At 53.6% G+C, this 16,102-nt stretch overlaps 1 protein-coding gene across 3 annotated transcripts; it reads right to left on the reverse strand.

Moving 5' to 3' along the window:
* Positions 1-380: 380 nt before the first annotated feature.
* Positions 381-15,493, reverse strand: Ephb6 (EPH receptor B6). 3 transcript variants are annotated; one of them, XM_027943413.2, is made up of 19 exons: positions 15,296-15,493; positions 14,760-14,882; positions 8,013-8,084; positions 7,531-7,731; positions 7,190-7,254; positions 6,165-6,936; positions 5,358-5,513; positions 4,701-5,051; positions 4,387-4,511; positions 4,038-4,200; positions 3,485-3,599; positions 3,236-3,288; positions 2,947-3,066; positions 2,567-2,814; positions 2,144-2,317; positions 1,489-1,638; positions 1,086-1,279; positions 806-961; positions 381-700 (listed from the first exon to the last, which is right to left on the reverse strand). In XM_027943413.2, the coding sequence occupies exons 4-19, from the start codon at positions 7,628-7,630 to the stop codon at positions 592-594; spliced, it is 3,051 nt and encodes a 1,016-aa protein (XP_027799214.2). In that variant the 5' UTR covers positions 7,631-7,731; positions 8,013-8,084; positions 14,760-14,882; positions 15,296-15,493; the 3' UTR covers positions 381-591. The 3 variants fall into 3 exon arrangements, with proteins under 3 accessions (XP_027799214.2, XP_027799215.2, XP_027799213.2); XM_027943414.2 differs by lacking the exon at positions 14,760-14,882; XM_027943412.2 differs by lacking the exon at positions 14,760-14,882 and having other exon boundaries at positions 15,221-15,493.
* Between the last annotated feature and the right edge of the window lie 609 nt (positions 15,494-16,102).

Consider the following 16,102-nt stretch of genomic DNA (forward strand, 5'->3'; position numbering starts at 1 on the left):
GAGGCTACGCGGTCCTCACCTCGTCTTAGGCCTTCCTCCTTCTCTCATGGAAGTCCCACTGCACGTCAGAGCACTTTAAGGACAGGTTTGCCTTCTCAGGCACCTGTCTCCACCCCTGTGTCATAAGTAGGAAGGGAGAGAGAGCCCTTTCCAGGGTGCTCCAGACAGTTGAAGGGGGAAGCGCTGGTTTTATGTAAAGGTGCCTGGGAGAGGGAGACAGGCACCTCTCTAGGAGTGAAAAAGCTGGGCTGAGTCTCACCACCTTCCAATAAAGTCATTTCCTGCTCCCTGTCCCACAGGCTTCTGCCTGTCTGCCCGGTGTCTGCCCGCCCCCTCCTCCCCTCCGCCCCTCCTTGCAGACTGAGGTCTCGACACACCTGAACGTTCAAATTCCCTTCCCTTTAATGTGGTGGAGGCTGGCAGAGGGTGGAGGACTGGGGAAATGCAGCGTCCAGAGGAGGGCTGGGAGAATGCAGCAGGCACAGAGGCGGAGAGGGAGCCTGGCTCACATCTCGCGCATCCCTCCTCGGACCTGTGTCCGGGGCTGGGTCAGCGGCGTCGTGGGCTCACAGCTTCCTGCCCAGACCTCACTCACACCTCCACTGAGCCTGGCTGCCCCAGATGCTGCCGGAGGAGCTGGATGTTGTGCAGCAGTTTCTTCTGGTGGCCAGCCAGGGTGATGCCCAGGGCAGGCAGGTCTCTGGCGGGGAAGGAGTGGGTCAGAGCTGGGCCAGTTTCTCTAAGATCCCAGACACCCGTTCTCCTGGGGCCTGGAGCTCCTGCCCACCCCGCCACCCCGGCTTACTCCAGGCTGAGCTGAGCCACATCGCTGAAGGTGCAGAGGCCGAACTTGGAGAAGTTGTCCTGGTAGCACTCTAGTCCGATGGCCGAAAGCCAGGCCTGGGGCGAGTCCAGACAAGGGAAGTCCAGGACCACAGGGTTCAGGAGGGCCTGGGAAGGTCTGAGGGGGGGAGGGGCAGGCAGGTCAAGTTCTCCTCTTCATCTCAGCCCTCTCGCCTCGGTTTTCTTTTTGACTTTCATTTACCCTCCCTGGCTTTCCCAGGTTGCAGCCCCAAGTTCCAGACCTGTCCCCCGCGCCCCCATCAGCTTGCAGGGTGTCTGGCTTGCGGATCATCTTGTCAAATGCAGCCACCAGCTGGTCAAAGTGAGGCCGCCGGGCACGGTCCTTCTGCCATGTGTCCAGCATCAGCAGATGTAGTCCAGGAGGACAGCCTGGAGGCGGGGGCAGCCGGAACTCCTGCTCTATTGCATTTAGTACCTGGGGATCAGGGGAAGCATCTGGTGACAGAAAGCTCTTGCTAGTCGCGGGGAGTGTTAGCAAAGTAGGGATGGACTGTAATCTGGTGCCACATGAGTCCGGAGTGGAGAGGGAACTCTAAAGCTTGGAATATATCATGATATCTGAGAATGTGAATGGAAGGAAGCTCTTGGAAGATGTGGGCCTGGGAGGGATCATGGTAAGCTCACCTCTTGCTCACTCATGTCCCAGTAGGGCCGTTCTCCATAGCTCATCACTTCCCACATAAGTATCCCAAAGCTCCAGACGTCGCTGGATGTCGTATGCTTTCCGTGTGCAATGACCTCTGGGGCTGCCCAGCGAAGCAAGCAACTTGAGCCCTGAGGAGTGAAGTCAAATGCAGCAATAACAATAATCCTAGCGAGAGTCACATTTACTGAACAACTACTCTGGACTCAGACGTATGTTAAGGGTTTCACACTGAACATCTCATTTAATCCCCTGAACACCCGTGTAGGGTGGACATTAGGATGCAGAAGTGAGGCATAAACAATATGAACTTGTCCAAGGTCACAGTGCTGGAGATGTGCTGGGGCCTTCTGGATTTGTCTCCAGCTGTACTGATTCTGGAGCCTGTGAATCCTCCACATGAGGGGGAGGGCAGGAGTGGGTGCCAGTTTGACACTCCTGCCCTCCCAAGCCCCTTTTCTTTGCCTTAGTCCCTGAGATCCTTCAACTGCCCCTTGTTCAGGCTCCTCTCTCCCCAACACACGGGTGAGCCTCCAACCCCCAGATACCGGGCTATCCTACCTGGCGCCCACCCCAGATTCCAGCTCACCCCAGAGCCCCTGCTGAGGGATGCTAAGCCTCAGGCTCTGCACTCACCTGAGGACTGTGGCCAAGACGGGCCACCTTGCACACCAGGTGGCTGTTCACCAGCACGCTCCCGGCGGAGAGCGCTCGGTGCACAAAGGCAAAGCTGGACAGGTACTGCATGGCGGCGGCCACGCCCCGCTGCATGGCCACCAGCTGCAGGCTGCTGAACTGGCCCTCCCGTTGCTGAGGGGCAGAGGACAGAGGTCAGCAACAGAGTGGAACCTGGGCACGCTGAGCAGCAGACACTAGCATGAGAGGGCTGTCGGGGGCAGAATTTGGGATCACACAGGCCTGGGAAAGAAGGATGAGGACCACCATGGGAGGTAGGGGGAGGGAGCAAAGGTATCGGCTGTCTCCTGAAAGAGGGGAGGCCCCCCAAGCTTTCCTGGGCCCATGCACCGCACCCTCCTCCTCCACCCCAGCTGGACTGACCCTGAGGAAGCTGTCCAGGGGGCCGAGGTCCATGAGCTCTGTCAGCACCATGAGGGGACGGCTCTTGGTGACCACACCCTCCAGCCGCAGGATGTTGGGGTGCTGGAACTGGCCCAGGAGCGCGGCACGACCCAGGAAGGTCATCTGCAGGCCCTCGGCACCCCCAGCCCACAGGGCCTGGATGGCCACGGCCTGCTCCCGCCGTCCCCGGGGCTGCAGTCGGCCCCTGCGCACTTCTCCAAAGGAGCCTGCAGAATGGGAGCAGGTGGCATGGGGGTCAAGGAAGGACCGTGGGCTCACAGTGTCCTACTGTGCTTAAAGGGATTCCTGGCTAAGGAGGGCTACCAGGAACCCCCAGTCCCTCCTTGTCCCTGCAGTACCTGCCCCAATGACCTCTTCAATCTTGATATACGAAGGGTCAACCTCCCGGGCAAGCTCTCGGATGGCCTGGCAGGGGTCGTCGTATGTGGAGGGGTCTGTGTAGTACTTTACCCCAAGTCCTGTAGGGAGGAGTGGGCTCTTAGGGTGTGGTGCAAGGCTGGGTGCCCACATGCCCGAGACGTGCCCGCTTGCTTCTGGAAGCCGATGTGAAGGAGCCCCTCAACACTGCCAGGCACGCACCCAGCCCCCAGACCCCCAGGCCCAGTCCTGGTCCCTCCTCCTGCCCACCTGGGCTGCTGTACTGCTGCAGCTGCTCTGTGTAGCCTGTGCCTCGCCGCTTCCTGCGGGACAAACGGGTGACCTGGAACAGTGGCCCCATCTCCACCCCTGTGCTGTCCCCCCACGTCCCACTGTTGCACGGGGTTCAGGGTGGGGCTGGGGTAGTGGGAAAAGGCTGTCTATAGGGGGGTCCACAGGGGTATCCAGGACATGAATGGTGCTGGGCAGGTTGGGGAGGTTGGGGCACAGGGGCCTCACCGCTGGAAGATGACAGCCAGGACTGTGATGGCCGCCAGCAGAAGGAAGGCCAAGGCTCCCAGGATGGAGCCAATCACCAAGGACAGCTTCTCTGGAAGCTGAGAGGACAGTTCACCTGGGGGACCAGGCCTCACACATGAGTGTGTGAAAGCATCTCACTACCTTAGGCACCCCCACACCACACACACACACACACCCCACCTCACAGACCCACCCACACACATAAACACACAACAGGCATGTGCACACCTGACTACAAATCCACACATACGCATGCGTATGCACGTATATACACTTAGTCCTGTACACGCACCCACGACCCCTACAGCCCTACACACACAACTTGCATATCCACATGACCCACACATTCACCCCTGCACACCCTCCCCAGCAGCCCCTGAGGTCAAGGGTCAGCCACAGTACCATCCTCACATCCTCCTTTCCCGGAGTCTCTGGTCCCGGAGATGCCGGGTCAGGGTTCAAAGCCTGGACAGTCTTGACCTCTCCTCAGTGTCCCCTTAGACACCCAGTTCCCATCCAGGCACCCCCTCACCTTGAGGCAGCGTCTGGAAATAGACCTTGCCCCCATAGGGGCCGTGGCCAGCAGCAGTCCGCGCCCGCACCTGGAAGCCATAGATGTGGCCAGGACTCAGCCGTGTCACGGTGGCAGTGTTGGTCTCGCTGGTCAGAGTGAAGGAGTGGGATTCGTCTTCTGCCTGGGGGCAACAGCCACTCACTGCCTGCACAGCCTGCTCCTCTTGCCCCTGCTCTTACCCCCAAGCTTTCCTCAGCTGATGTGGCCGTCAAACACATCCCCATTGCCTCATGCGACCCCCCTGCTCTCCTGTGGGGACTTCCAGCTCCTACCAGCCCTGCTGTGGTGCCCCCTGCTCCTTGCCCACCTGGTCATAGTAGCGGAGCTGGTAGTCAAGGATGTTCCCATTGGTCTGGTCAGGCTGGGGCCAGGACACAGTGATGCTGTTGGCGGCCCTGCTCACTTGGTGCACCACAGGGACTGCCGAGGGGACTGGATTGCAGGAGGGATTATCAGGGGGATGGGAGTCTCTGAGAGCAGAAGCATCACTGGTGGGTGGAGGGCATAGAGCTTAGACTATGGATTCTAAGGCAGCCTGATTGGAGGGCAGGTTTGGGAAAGGCGGGCAGGGGGTTCTAAGGAGTTATGGGAGATGTCACTAAGCTGGGTAAAAGGGCTTACCTTCATGACTGGTGCTGACATTGATGGCTGCAGCGTGGGGAGGGTCAGGGCTGAGCTCAGACACCCCATTGACAGCCTGCACCTCCAGGATGTAGGGTACATGTGCTCGGAGCCCCCCGACTAACACTCGACTCTCCGTCAGGCCCCTCTGGCGGGGGTCAAAATGCACCTCATCCCTGCAGCGGCGACACGAGCCCCCACTGCCAGGCTCCTGATGCCCTCCACATTCCTTGCACACGACGTTGAAGAGCAGGTCACCTCGTCCGCCCAGCTCCTGTGGCAAGCGCCAGTGCAACATGAGCACTGAGCCCTGCACCTCAAACCACAGCTCCCGGGGTGCTGATGGAGGGCCTGGGTGCCGTCAGGTGCAGTGGGAGGGTGGCAAGGTGGGAGGGTGGAGAGGATTGAGGAAGGAAGGAGGCGAGGAGGGTTGACCATCCAGAGGAGGAGGGAAGAGAGCATGGGGTTGGGGCAGGAAACAGAGGAGGCAGGTGGGAGGAGAGAGGGAGGTGTGGCAGGGAGGGGAAAAAATAAGGAAATATAACAAAAAAAGAAAGTCACTCCAAATGCAAAAGGCACCCCACGTGGCAGCAGGCTCCCCTGCCTCCAGCCCCACTCCCAGACTCTTTTCCACGCCGGGCTGGGAGGCAGACTCACCAGTACAGGGGGCCTCTGGTGGATCAGAACTGGCCCGATAGAAGCCCTGGAGGCAGGGGCAAACGGGGGCTGCAGGGTCAGGGGAGTGGCTGCGGGCAGGGCATGGTGAACAGGGAGCATTCCCGGCCAAGGCCTTATAGGACCCCCCAGGGCAGGCTGAAGAGGCAGAGAGAATGGGGCGTCACTCTTGCTCCATCCACCACCCTGAGCTCCCAATGCCCCTGCACACAGGCTTCAGCACAGCTCTCTGTTCCCCAGAGCTGGTCCTCCTGAGACCTAACCACCCCCCTTCCCTAGGGCAAAGACTCCTGTCAGTCACTGGGACAGAACTGCATCTCCAGTGATGAAGAGGTGAGGTGTGATGGGGTTGCAGGCTGGGCAAGCCCCACAGGCGTGGTTGCATAACCTCTCTCCGCAGCCATATCCACGGCTCCTTCTACTGGCTTCCCAGCCACCTGGTGCTGCAGTGAACCCTCCCAACCAGATAGCAGAGGGGGACAAGCGACCCCACCCAAGGTGATCTCGGAGTTTAACAACTTTTGGTCTGTATCACTTCTTAGGTCTGCAGCCCAAAGATCCATAGCAATTGCTGTGGAAAGATCCAGAAGATTCCAGAAATTTTAGATGAATGGGTGTGAGCAAGTTTGTACGCTTCAGGAAATAAAATGGGGGAAATGGGTCCTGTCCTAAGATGGCTTGATCCTGATGTTTTGGGGGACAAAACAAAGTCTGGGGTGCTTGGGGGAGGACCCCAAGGTTGGGGGCAGGTGGAAGATGCTGGGTAAGTGTGGGGGACTGGACTCTCACCTTGGCAGGCCATGTCTCCATGAGCAGGCTGGTGTCCAGGCTGGCAGCGGCAGCCCCCAACAGCTACCATCCACTTGCCCTCCCCATTGCAGTGCAGCCTGGGGGGGCTGCCCCCTGCCTGGCCCCCAACTCCATCCTCCTCTGGCTCTGCGTGAGCCACACAGGTGCCCACAGCTGCCACCAGGGAGGCCCCCCCAGCCCCGCTGGCCTGCGTCTCAGGAAAGGAGGCAAAGGCACGGAGCACGGTGGGGCAGGCGTAGGAGAAGAGCTTGACCGCTACAAGGGCCAGGCAGGCCCCTGTGTCCTGGAAGGCCACATAGAAGCCACGCTGGGTAAGAGGGCCAAAGCTTCGCTCCTTGACATTCAGCTGCAGGCCAGCTCGCTGACCAGTCCCTTGGGGCCCCACAGCCCAAGAGGAGGAGGAAGAGGAGGAGGAAGAGGCAGGGAAGCTCTCATCTGCTGCGATTGTGTCCACCTTGGTCCAGCGTTTGAGGTGCCAGGTTGAAATGTGGTCGGGGCTGTCGGGCTCCTCCGCCTGGCGGTAGTAAAGGGTGAAGGTCTCCCGGCAGGTGCCCCCGCTCACGCCCAGGCTGGAGCAGGCCCGCACGGAGAAGTGGAGTCTGATGTGTGCCCTCTGGGCCCCTCGCCGCTCCACAAAGTGCGTCTGTAGCCAGTTGTCCTGGGTGGTACCTGGAGCAGCCCCTGCCACGTGGCATGCCTCAAAGGTCCTTGTGAGGCGACGCTGGTCATCCAGAACGCTTACCTCATCCCACTGCCCGGAGACCAGAAAAGGTGTCAGCTGCTCAGAGCTTGGGCAGGGAGGTGTTGGGGGCCGGGGAATGAAGGGGACATATCTGTTCCACTGAGACTTAATGACAACCAAGCAGGAGGAGGATTCATCGAAATCCTGTTCAGGGAGGGAGGGGGTCTTATCCCACCCGCAAGACCCAGGGTTGCCTTCCCAAATTCCACTCTAGGGAACAGGAAGGGGTGGAGATGGGTTCAGAATGAAGAGTGGCACTCACCCCACCTGGTGGGAAGGTGAGCCAGCCAATCTCAGATGTCTCTCCCGTGGTGTCCAGCAACACTTCTGCCCGGAGAGAGAGGGGCACTCGGTGCCAACCCTCTAGTCAGCACCTCTGACCCCAACCCCATTCCCATGGGGAACCAGAGACTGTCCCTCCATGTCCACTTAATTTGCCAGCAGTCACTCAGCTGTCTGTCAGGAACCCATCTCTGAAATCCCCGATGCAGATCCTGGCCACCCTCCCCATGCCTTTCCCACTTGTGATGTCTTCCCTCACTTCTGAGTCGTTCCCATTTCCTACCCTCACTGGCCCCGCACTGGGCCTCCCCTCCTTCTTACCTTCCAGAGCCAGAACTGAGGGCCCCAGGACCAGGACCCACAGGCTGCACACCATGCCAGACACTCTGCTCCCTGACCGCGCAGCCCCCTCAGTAGCCATGGGGCATCTTCAAGGTTCCCACCATTGTCCCGGCCACCACCCTGCTCCCAGGTGGGGCTGTGGCTTTTGCTCAAATGGGGGTTGGCAGCGAAGCTTGCTTCCTAGGGATACACAGAGGCCCGGGAGAGGTGGGGTGGGTGGGGAGGAAATTGCATTCTTATATACAGCAATTTCACCCAACCTGATGCCGAATTTCAAACTGCCCCCGCACCCACCCTAGGGCGAAGCCAACAGAGAGCTCTCTCAGAGAACAGCTTTGAAGATTCAGGATCCTGGAGGGCCTCGTGCCAGGTTGCTTATTGCTACTCCCTGTGTGACTGTGTCTCTGTGTTTCTCCTGGCCCTCCTTCTCAGAGGGGGAGCACGGGGTAGTTGTGGCTTACCCTTTTCCTGTGGAAGGAGTTATTCCAGTTCTTTCTCTTCATTTACTCTCCTCCCTTTCTCCAATGGCCAGTCTGTATTGGAAGTTAAAGTTAGAAGATTCTTCTCATTAAAGACAGGTGGGCAGGAATCTATCCTGTCCTTAGGGAACACAAGGATGCTCCCCGTGCCCCAGCAATGCTGCCTTGGGTATTCTAGACACTTTACAGAGGCAGCGAAGCGCGAGAGACACAGAAAAATGGCCATGGGGTATGAAGGGAGGGAAGGTAAGAGAACAAATATAAAAAGAGCATGGGCATAAAGACTCTGAAAGACAAATGAGGAGAGAGCTATGTATGTGAACAAAGGTTCTCTCCCCCAAGGGGCACTTTTTTTGTGTGTGGCTAACAGAAAAATAAGTGTATGTCTTAAACATATGAAAAGATGCTTTTTGTTTGCTCGCATTTAAAGGAGGACCTATTAAAACAACAGTGGCATGCCATTTGTTAGAGGCTGAATGTTGGTGCCTCTGCCCCGGATTCACATGTCAAAATCTTAGCCCCCAATGTGACAGTATTTGGAGTTGGGGACTTTGTCAGGTAACTAGGTCATGAGGGTGGAGCAGCCATGAATAGGATTAATGCTCTGATAAGAGACCCCAAAGAGCTTACTAGCCCTCTTTCTACCTTGCAGGGTTATAATAAAGATGCAAAGAGGACTGTCTGCAGTTCAGAAGAGGACCCTCACCAGAACACAACCTTGGCGCTCTGACCTCGGATCAGCCTCCAGAATGGTGAGAAATAAGTTCCTATTGCTTATAAGCCACTGAATCTATGGACTTTGTCATTGCAGCCTCAATTGCTTACTAAGACCTCTTTTTTTTTTTTTTTTTGGTACTGAGGATTGAACCCTGGGGTATTCTATCACTGAGCTTCATCCCTCCGCTTTTTTATTGTTTATTTAGAGAAAAACTCTCACTAAGTTGCTTAGGGCCTCACTAAGTTGTTGAGGCTGACCTTGAACTTCCAATTCTTCTGCCTCAGCCTCCAGAGGGCTGGGTTCACAGGTGTGTGCCAACGTGCCCAGCTCTAAGACTTCATTTTTAACTTATGAAGTCAATAACCATGCTGGACAAGTATAGATAAATAGGGTCTCTTCAGTATACCATATTATGAGTTCAAACTGGAATCTTGGTGCACAGAGAACAGTTGGCAAATCTAGCTAGCAGTTTCACTCCTAAGAAGTCCTTGGGGTACAATATACATTCACCAGTTTGCGTAGATGTTTGAGCGGGATACTCATGTGAATTGTTTATAAGAGAAAGACTATAAACTGTCCATCGATAGGATAGGATGATGGTTAAGAAATCAAGGCACATCCTTAACAAGGAATACGGGCTACTATTTATGTATTAATATGCAAATAACTTCCAAGTGAAAGTAGTACTCCCAGAAAAAGATAAGGTAAGCTCTATTTTCTATGCTTTAATAATTATTAAATGAATTCAAATGAATTCAAATGAATTCTAAGGTTATATATAACTGAACTAATAAAAAATAAAATATATGTGGGAAAAAATGAAAAAAGAAAGAGAAATAAACTTAGCTGGGTGTGGTAGCACATGTCTATAAACACAGCAACTTGGAAGGCTGAGACAGGAGGATTGCCAGTTAGAGACCAGCCTCAGCAAGAGGCCCTAAGCAGCTTTGTGATACCCTGTCTCAAAATAAAAAATAAAAAGTGATTGGGGCTATAGCTATGTAGCTCAGTGACAGAACACCCCTGGGTTCAATCGCCAGTACCATGCACACACACACAAAAGATGAAGAAAAGCCTGGTGGCACTCTGACCCTCCTCATGACTGAGTCTCAAAAGTCCATGTGCTACATGGACAAGAGCAGTAGGATCCATTTATTTCTGTTGAGGAGGAAAATGTGCTGCTAAAGAGAGGATTGAGGTAAAATAAGCCAACTGGAAGGGGAATTGAACCTGGATGTATGTGGCCTTGTGATTCACAGTGGTATAGAAAACTATGTGTTTCTCCATGAAACTGAAATCAAACTATAAAACTATGTTAGACTGTGATCAACATGAAAGCCATAATTTAATTCCCACTCATCTAATTTTTTTTTTTTATGTTCCTGCTGGCTGCATCATAAGATGAAGACTTCAGTGCCATTTCCATGAAGTCAGCATCATGGAGAGATTCATGTAGGCTGATGTGTACTGGGCATCCTTCAACCTGCCACTGAAATTGACCCCTCATATCTCTAATACCATGTGTGAAATAGAGAGCTCAATTCGCCGCACATAGAGGCAAGTAAGAAGCAGTTCCATGTGGCAGATAGTATTCTTTTTTTCCCTTAAAAGAGTTTATAAGAAAAACAGATTCTTTGCAAATACTGTCCTAAATGTTGTTAGGACCATCCACTGATGACATAAGTGCTCCAGACAGAAACAGGCAGATCATGAAGTAGAGGGCATGCCTCGCTACCTTAACTTCAGAAGCATTGGCTCCATCACCAACAGCTATTCAATAAACACCCGAAGCAATTTATGTTGCAGGTGCAATCCCCAAATTCTCAGTGCCTGAATTTGGGAACATGCTTGATACACAAAAGCAAACCAGATTCTGTCCAGAGCCACAGTCTTTAGGAACACTGTTATCAAGAACAGAGAACGCCAGAGGCAAGCTTTTAAACAATGAAGGCTATTTTACAATTCGCCCAGAAGATACTCTTTAAAATAGTCTCTTTCAGGCAGAACATGAATGGGTTCTATGATTGGTACAAAGAAGAAACAATAAGGACCGTGCTTCCCTAAACTCACAACTAGACAATCATGAAGGAATAATAAATATTTTGGTAACATCGTAATGAATTTTTTAAATTGAAAGATAGCAAAGCAAGATAGAAAAGATGCTTCACGAACAATATCAATGGTACCATATGGAACATTCTAGAAGATGAAGAATGGCAAGATAGTTCCCTTGATGACCCACAATACAAGTAATGCAGCAGCTTGTGACTGCATCAGGGCATGCTTGGATAGCCTTAGCACGCCTCTTAATGACAACATGAAGCTGGCCTCTCTTCAAAAGATCCAGAAATGAGTAGCAGCAATTTACTTTGTCAATTTGTTTCTGTCATCAAGAACTATCAGAAAGAAAAGAATAAAATGGAGACACTACAGGTAGATTGCCACTTGAGTAATTTTTTTTTTTTGAAATTTTACTAAGAACAAAAATATTCATGAAAAAAGAAATGGTTGAGGATCCTAAAGTGCCCATAAGTTTATTCTGATATTTGATGAGAATGTCTTTCAGATTCAGACCCAGAATACTGAAGGTTAGAACCAAGTTTCTTTAGAAGAAAAATGACTGCTGAGTCAGACTAGGAAGTCAGGTCAGTTCTTGCTTATCTAACAAAACAGATAAATTCAACTCTTTTATTTTTTTAACAGATAGAAAGACCCTAAGTGGATCTCTACTGCAAGAATAAAAATACAGCAAGAGGAAACTTTAAGATATGGAATAAATTGCTGTCAACTAATTCATACCACTGCAGATTCTTCTGAAGCAAGTTTCAAAGGTAGAAAAACAAGCGACAAGAACATGACTGCTCCGCATGCCTGGAATACTAAGCAAGCAGGGCTTGGAAGCCGACTTTCAAGGGTGCCTTCAATGGCAGTGGACATGGAACGCCCAGGAGCACATCCTGGGCACCATCGAGCACAAGGATACGGCAGCACCATGGGGAAGAGGCATCCGCAAGGCCAGGTCTCTCTCTTCCTCCTGAGCCTGCGTGTCAGTCCTCTCTCTGCTCCAGCTCATGAGAAGAACTGGCCAGTGTTTAGAAATCTCTGCACGAGAAAGTGCCAAAAACTGACTTAAATCAGGAAAACATTCAAATTTCAGATGCATATAAGGTTTTAAAAATATCAAACAACTGAAGCAGCAGAAATGTGGATGTAAAACGACAGCTCAGAAAATGAGACTGATTAGAGTTTCATGTGATAAAAATTGCATTCTACCGCTTCATACTTCTTCTCAGCTTCTTTTCTGGATATATCATATTTATCTCCTCTCTCTCTCTCTCTCTCTCTCTCTCTCAGTACTGAGGGTTGAATGCAAGGGTGCTCCCCAGCCCTTTTTACTTTTAATTTTGAGACAAGGTCTTGCTAAGTTGCTGAGGCTGGCCTTAAACTTGTGATCCTCCTGCCTCAGCCTCTGAAGTAGCTGAGATTCCAGGCTTGGAGACTAGATCCACAAGCCTGCTACATATTTCTTTGGTTGACAAAAATAAGATACGCTCTTGGGCCTATTTTGTTTTCAGAAACCGGCAAAAATTAGAGACTTGTAGAATCTTAGCTTATAAAGCATAGCTTATGAAGTCTCTTCTCTGAGAAAATGAAAGATTTAAAAGTAAGTTGGTAAACCTGCATGCAATTTGAAAAATTAACTATGCTCCAATTAAATGCTAAATACGATACTTTCATGAACAAATCCAGCTTACTTAATAGAGTTTATGCACCTCAATCCACAAAGCGAATTTTAAAAATTAAATAATGCTAGCCAGATAAGCTTGGAGGCAGGTATGACAGAAATACATTGGATCATTAAAATTGGTTACTGTAGGAGGTAGAAATGGAGGGTGGTAGGTGGGGTATAATTGGCTTTGTCTTACACATATTGGAATTGTTTCTCTTGTTACAATAAGCATACCTTATTTTTTATAGTTACAACAAAATCCAAACAAGAAAGTATTTTAAACTTAGAAAAATACAGCATATGTTTATATTTTATCCCCTGGTCTTTTATCCTCTAGCTTTCAAAATACCTAGAAATTTTCATCTAGAAGAAGAAAGCAGAGATGAAGAGACAGCAGAAGCTGAGCAGGAATGAACTGAGAGCAACATAAGCAAAACAACTTTTTATCATGCCCTGTTCTTTACGTTTCTCTCCCAAGAAGTTCACATTGTCCTCATGCTTTTCTGCCACTCTGTCAAGCAGAGGACTGGGACTACAAAGGGAAAAAGGGACAAAGGGGGACACCTGTAACAGGGCATAGTTGGTGGCAAAGGGAGCCTAGACAGGTGAGTCGGTCAGCTGCAGGGCAGCAGGGAGAGGGAGTGTCCCAATGGAGAGGGTGCATTTATGTCTGCTGTGGTTGCTGGGCTGGTTCTCACACCTGTTAGCTGCAGGGTCACCGTGGGAGGGGTCAGCACCATAGGCCCTGTCCTCTGCCCTGTTCTGCAGCTGTTAAACGCCCAGGAAATTCCAATATAATCCTTGCTCAGCTGAACGCTGCCGCCTCTGCCCTTTAATCTGCACCCTGAAGACCCTCTGGGTAGCTCTCCGTGCTCTGGCCCTCTGCCTTGAAAAGAATTCTGGCAGGCTTTAAGGCAGCGGTCAGGACAGACAGGGAAGAGGTGGCAGTCCTTTGGCTCTTGATCCCCTGCTACCCAGGCTAGAGAAGCAAATGCATGGATCACCTAGCAGAGGATAGTTCTGTGTCCCTGGAGGCCTCCAGCCTCTGAGAATGTCCCCCAGAGCACGCCAACTCAGACAAATGTGCCTCCCACTCCCAGGCTGTGGAGCTGGAAGAGGCTTTTAGGATGCAGGCAGTGTCTGGGTCCAGCCAGACAGTCACGCAGAATAAGCCACTCTGACTGTGCACTGACCGGTGACATCTTTGACTCTGGAAAACAGCATGAGGGGGTGTTGGGGCAATGGGCAAATGTGCACAAGGAATGAGTAGTGAAAGGTGCTGGGAAGATCAATACCTGTGTCCCCAGATGCCTGAGGATGTGTCTCTCTGATACAGTGAGTAAGAAAATGTGTGTGTAAGGCAAGGTAGGCAGCAGTAACAAGTCAGGAGATGAGTGTGTGTCAGATATGCTGCTCAGTGCTGTTCTGGAGGGGTCCCATGAACGGTCCCTCACCCTGGGCCCTGCTCCATCCCTCCCTCTGGATGAGAGCTCTCTCCTGGGAGGTGCTTCTACAGAAACACCTGGGCTGGGAGAAGGGGCCAAGCAAGAAGGAGACATAGGGAAACCAAGGCTTCCACCCCAATGCTGCCATTCCCCTTCCACCTAGAGTGATGGGGCAGGGTGTGGACAGGGGGCCTGGTACCCAGGTGCAGGTGACAGTGAGGGGCTGGGACTGCTGTTATCCCAGAGGAACCACCTGCCCTTCCCATGCTCTGTCACCCAGGCCTGTTGATCCTAGCACTCTGGTAATTCCATGGTCACTGTAAGTCATCTAGTGACTAGTGAACATAGTCACTAGGCAGGTACAGAGGAACCCCCACCCTAATTTTCTTTCTAGAAAAAAGAGTCCATTGCTCCACTGAACAGAGCTCAATTCCCCAAAGCCATATTACTTGAGCAGCTTCTCTGGACTGTGAAGAGCCTCAGGCTCCTTCCCACTGATCTCTCAGTTCAGGGCCATCCTCTCCCCTTCCAGAGCCTGAGTCAAGTTCCCCTGGCAGGTGGAGGGCCTGGGTTAACTGATTGGGAACAGGCCCAGCAGCTCTTCTCCATGGGCACTGCCAGGGACATTACAACATCAGCTATGCTGGGCCAATGCCAGCTCCCCTAGGGATGGGAGGAGAGAGGGTGCCAGACAGCCAAGATCTGTGGGTGGGGGTGGGGGACCAGGCAGGACCAAGCACCCAGGTTCAGAGAGGAGGTGAAGCTAGGGCAGGAGCAGGCAGGAGACTTTGGTTAGAACTTGGGGGTTATGGCTGTGAGCAGAAAATGAGCCTCACCTCCAAGACTTAAATGTGGTGATGGGGATCAGGGGTGGCGCGGGGGATGCTGTGCAGATCTGGGGGCAAGTGTGGACGGGCCTCCTGGCTCCTCCCAGCTCCAAGGGGATTGGAGAGATGCCACTGAAATCGGAGGGATGGGCAAATATTTTCCTAACGCCTAGAGTGGGTCCTCAGATCAGGACCCCCAAGCAGAGCCAGAGAAGGGTCTCTGGAAAAACAGCGGAGGAAAGCCAAACAACAAGGATAGGGGGGCGTCAACGAGATATGTGGGGGTATTCCCTGGCCCCTCAGGAGCCCCGCTTTCGCCTTGGGGAGGTATACTCAGCACTCCCCCAGGAGGCCCTCCAGGGTGTGCAGAGGCCCAGCCTGGAGGATCCCCTCACTTTGCAAACCTTAATCCCTCGGTCCCCAGGCACACTATCCCCGGTCCCCTGATGCCGCTTGCGACCCGGGCTCACCTTCCCGCCGGCCTCAAGCTCTGCAGGTCTGCGCCCGCGAGGGCCCGCAGCGGAGCCGCTGCTCCCCGAGCTCACGCTGTGCCGTGCGCGTCCTTTCGGGTCCGGGAACCCTGCTCCCCGCGTCTGCTCCGTGCCCGAGTCTCTGGGATTCCGGGGCGAACCAGGGTCTAGCGGCAGGGGCTTCTCCGGAGGCGGGGCGCTGGATGGTGCAGAGCTAGCGTCGCGATCGCCGCCCCAAGCTCGGTCGCGGGTCCCACCGCCCGCTGCTTTGGAGCGGCGGCAGGAGCTAGCGCAGCCCGGCCCGCCCCCTCTGCGTCCCCTCCCAGCCTGGCCCGCCCCTCTCCGGCCCCTTCGGCCGCCCTCCTTCTCCCCTCTTCCGGGGAGCGGAGCCCGCCCTCCTGGCCTAGGCGGCTGGTAGGAGCCGCCAGCTTTTCTCAGCGTTGGGGAGCGCGGGGAGAAGCGGGGAGCGCCCTGGGCCCGCGGGAGCGCCGGTGGGGGGGGGGGGGCAGCCTCCGCCCGCGGGTGCTGGCCCGGCCAGGAGGGACGTGGGCTGGGTGAGTGGGTGGGTGGCACGCGCGAATTGCAGTAGCAGGCTGCGAGCGCGAGGCTGAGAGATGTATTCAGACCCTTGGGCTCGAGCGCGCGGAGCGAGCGCAACTGGCCGGCTGCGGACGCCCTGGGCGGGACAGAGCCCCCAAACGCACCCCCTTGCCTCCCCTCCTTTTCGGCTTTAACTCTAGGAACTAGACAGTGGGCTCCTACTGAGGTTTGAACTAAGGTGGGCGTAGAAAAAGAGATGGAAGAAAGAAGGGGGTAGAGGAAAAGACAACAGAAATCTCGGGGGTCCGGGCGGTGGTGCGGGAGGTTATGCAGCCAGGGAGA

This window comes from Marmota flaviventris, chromosome 1 (genome assembly GCF_047511675.1).
Source record: "Marmota flaviventris isolate mMarFla1 chromosome 1, mMarFla1.hap1, whole genome shotgun sequence".
NCBI classification, from domain to species: Eukaryota; Metazoa; Chordata; class Mammalia; order Rodentia; family Sciuridae; genus Marmota; species Marmota flaviventris.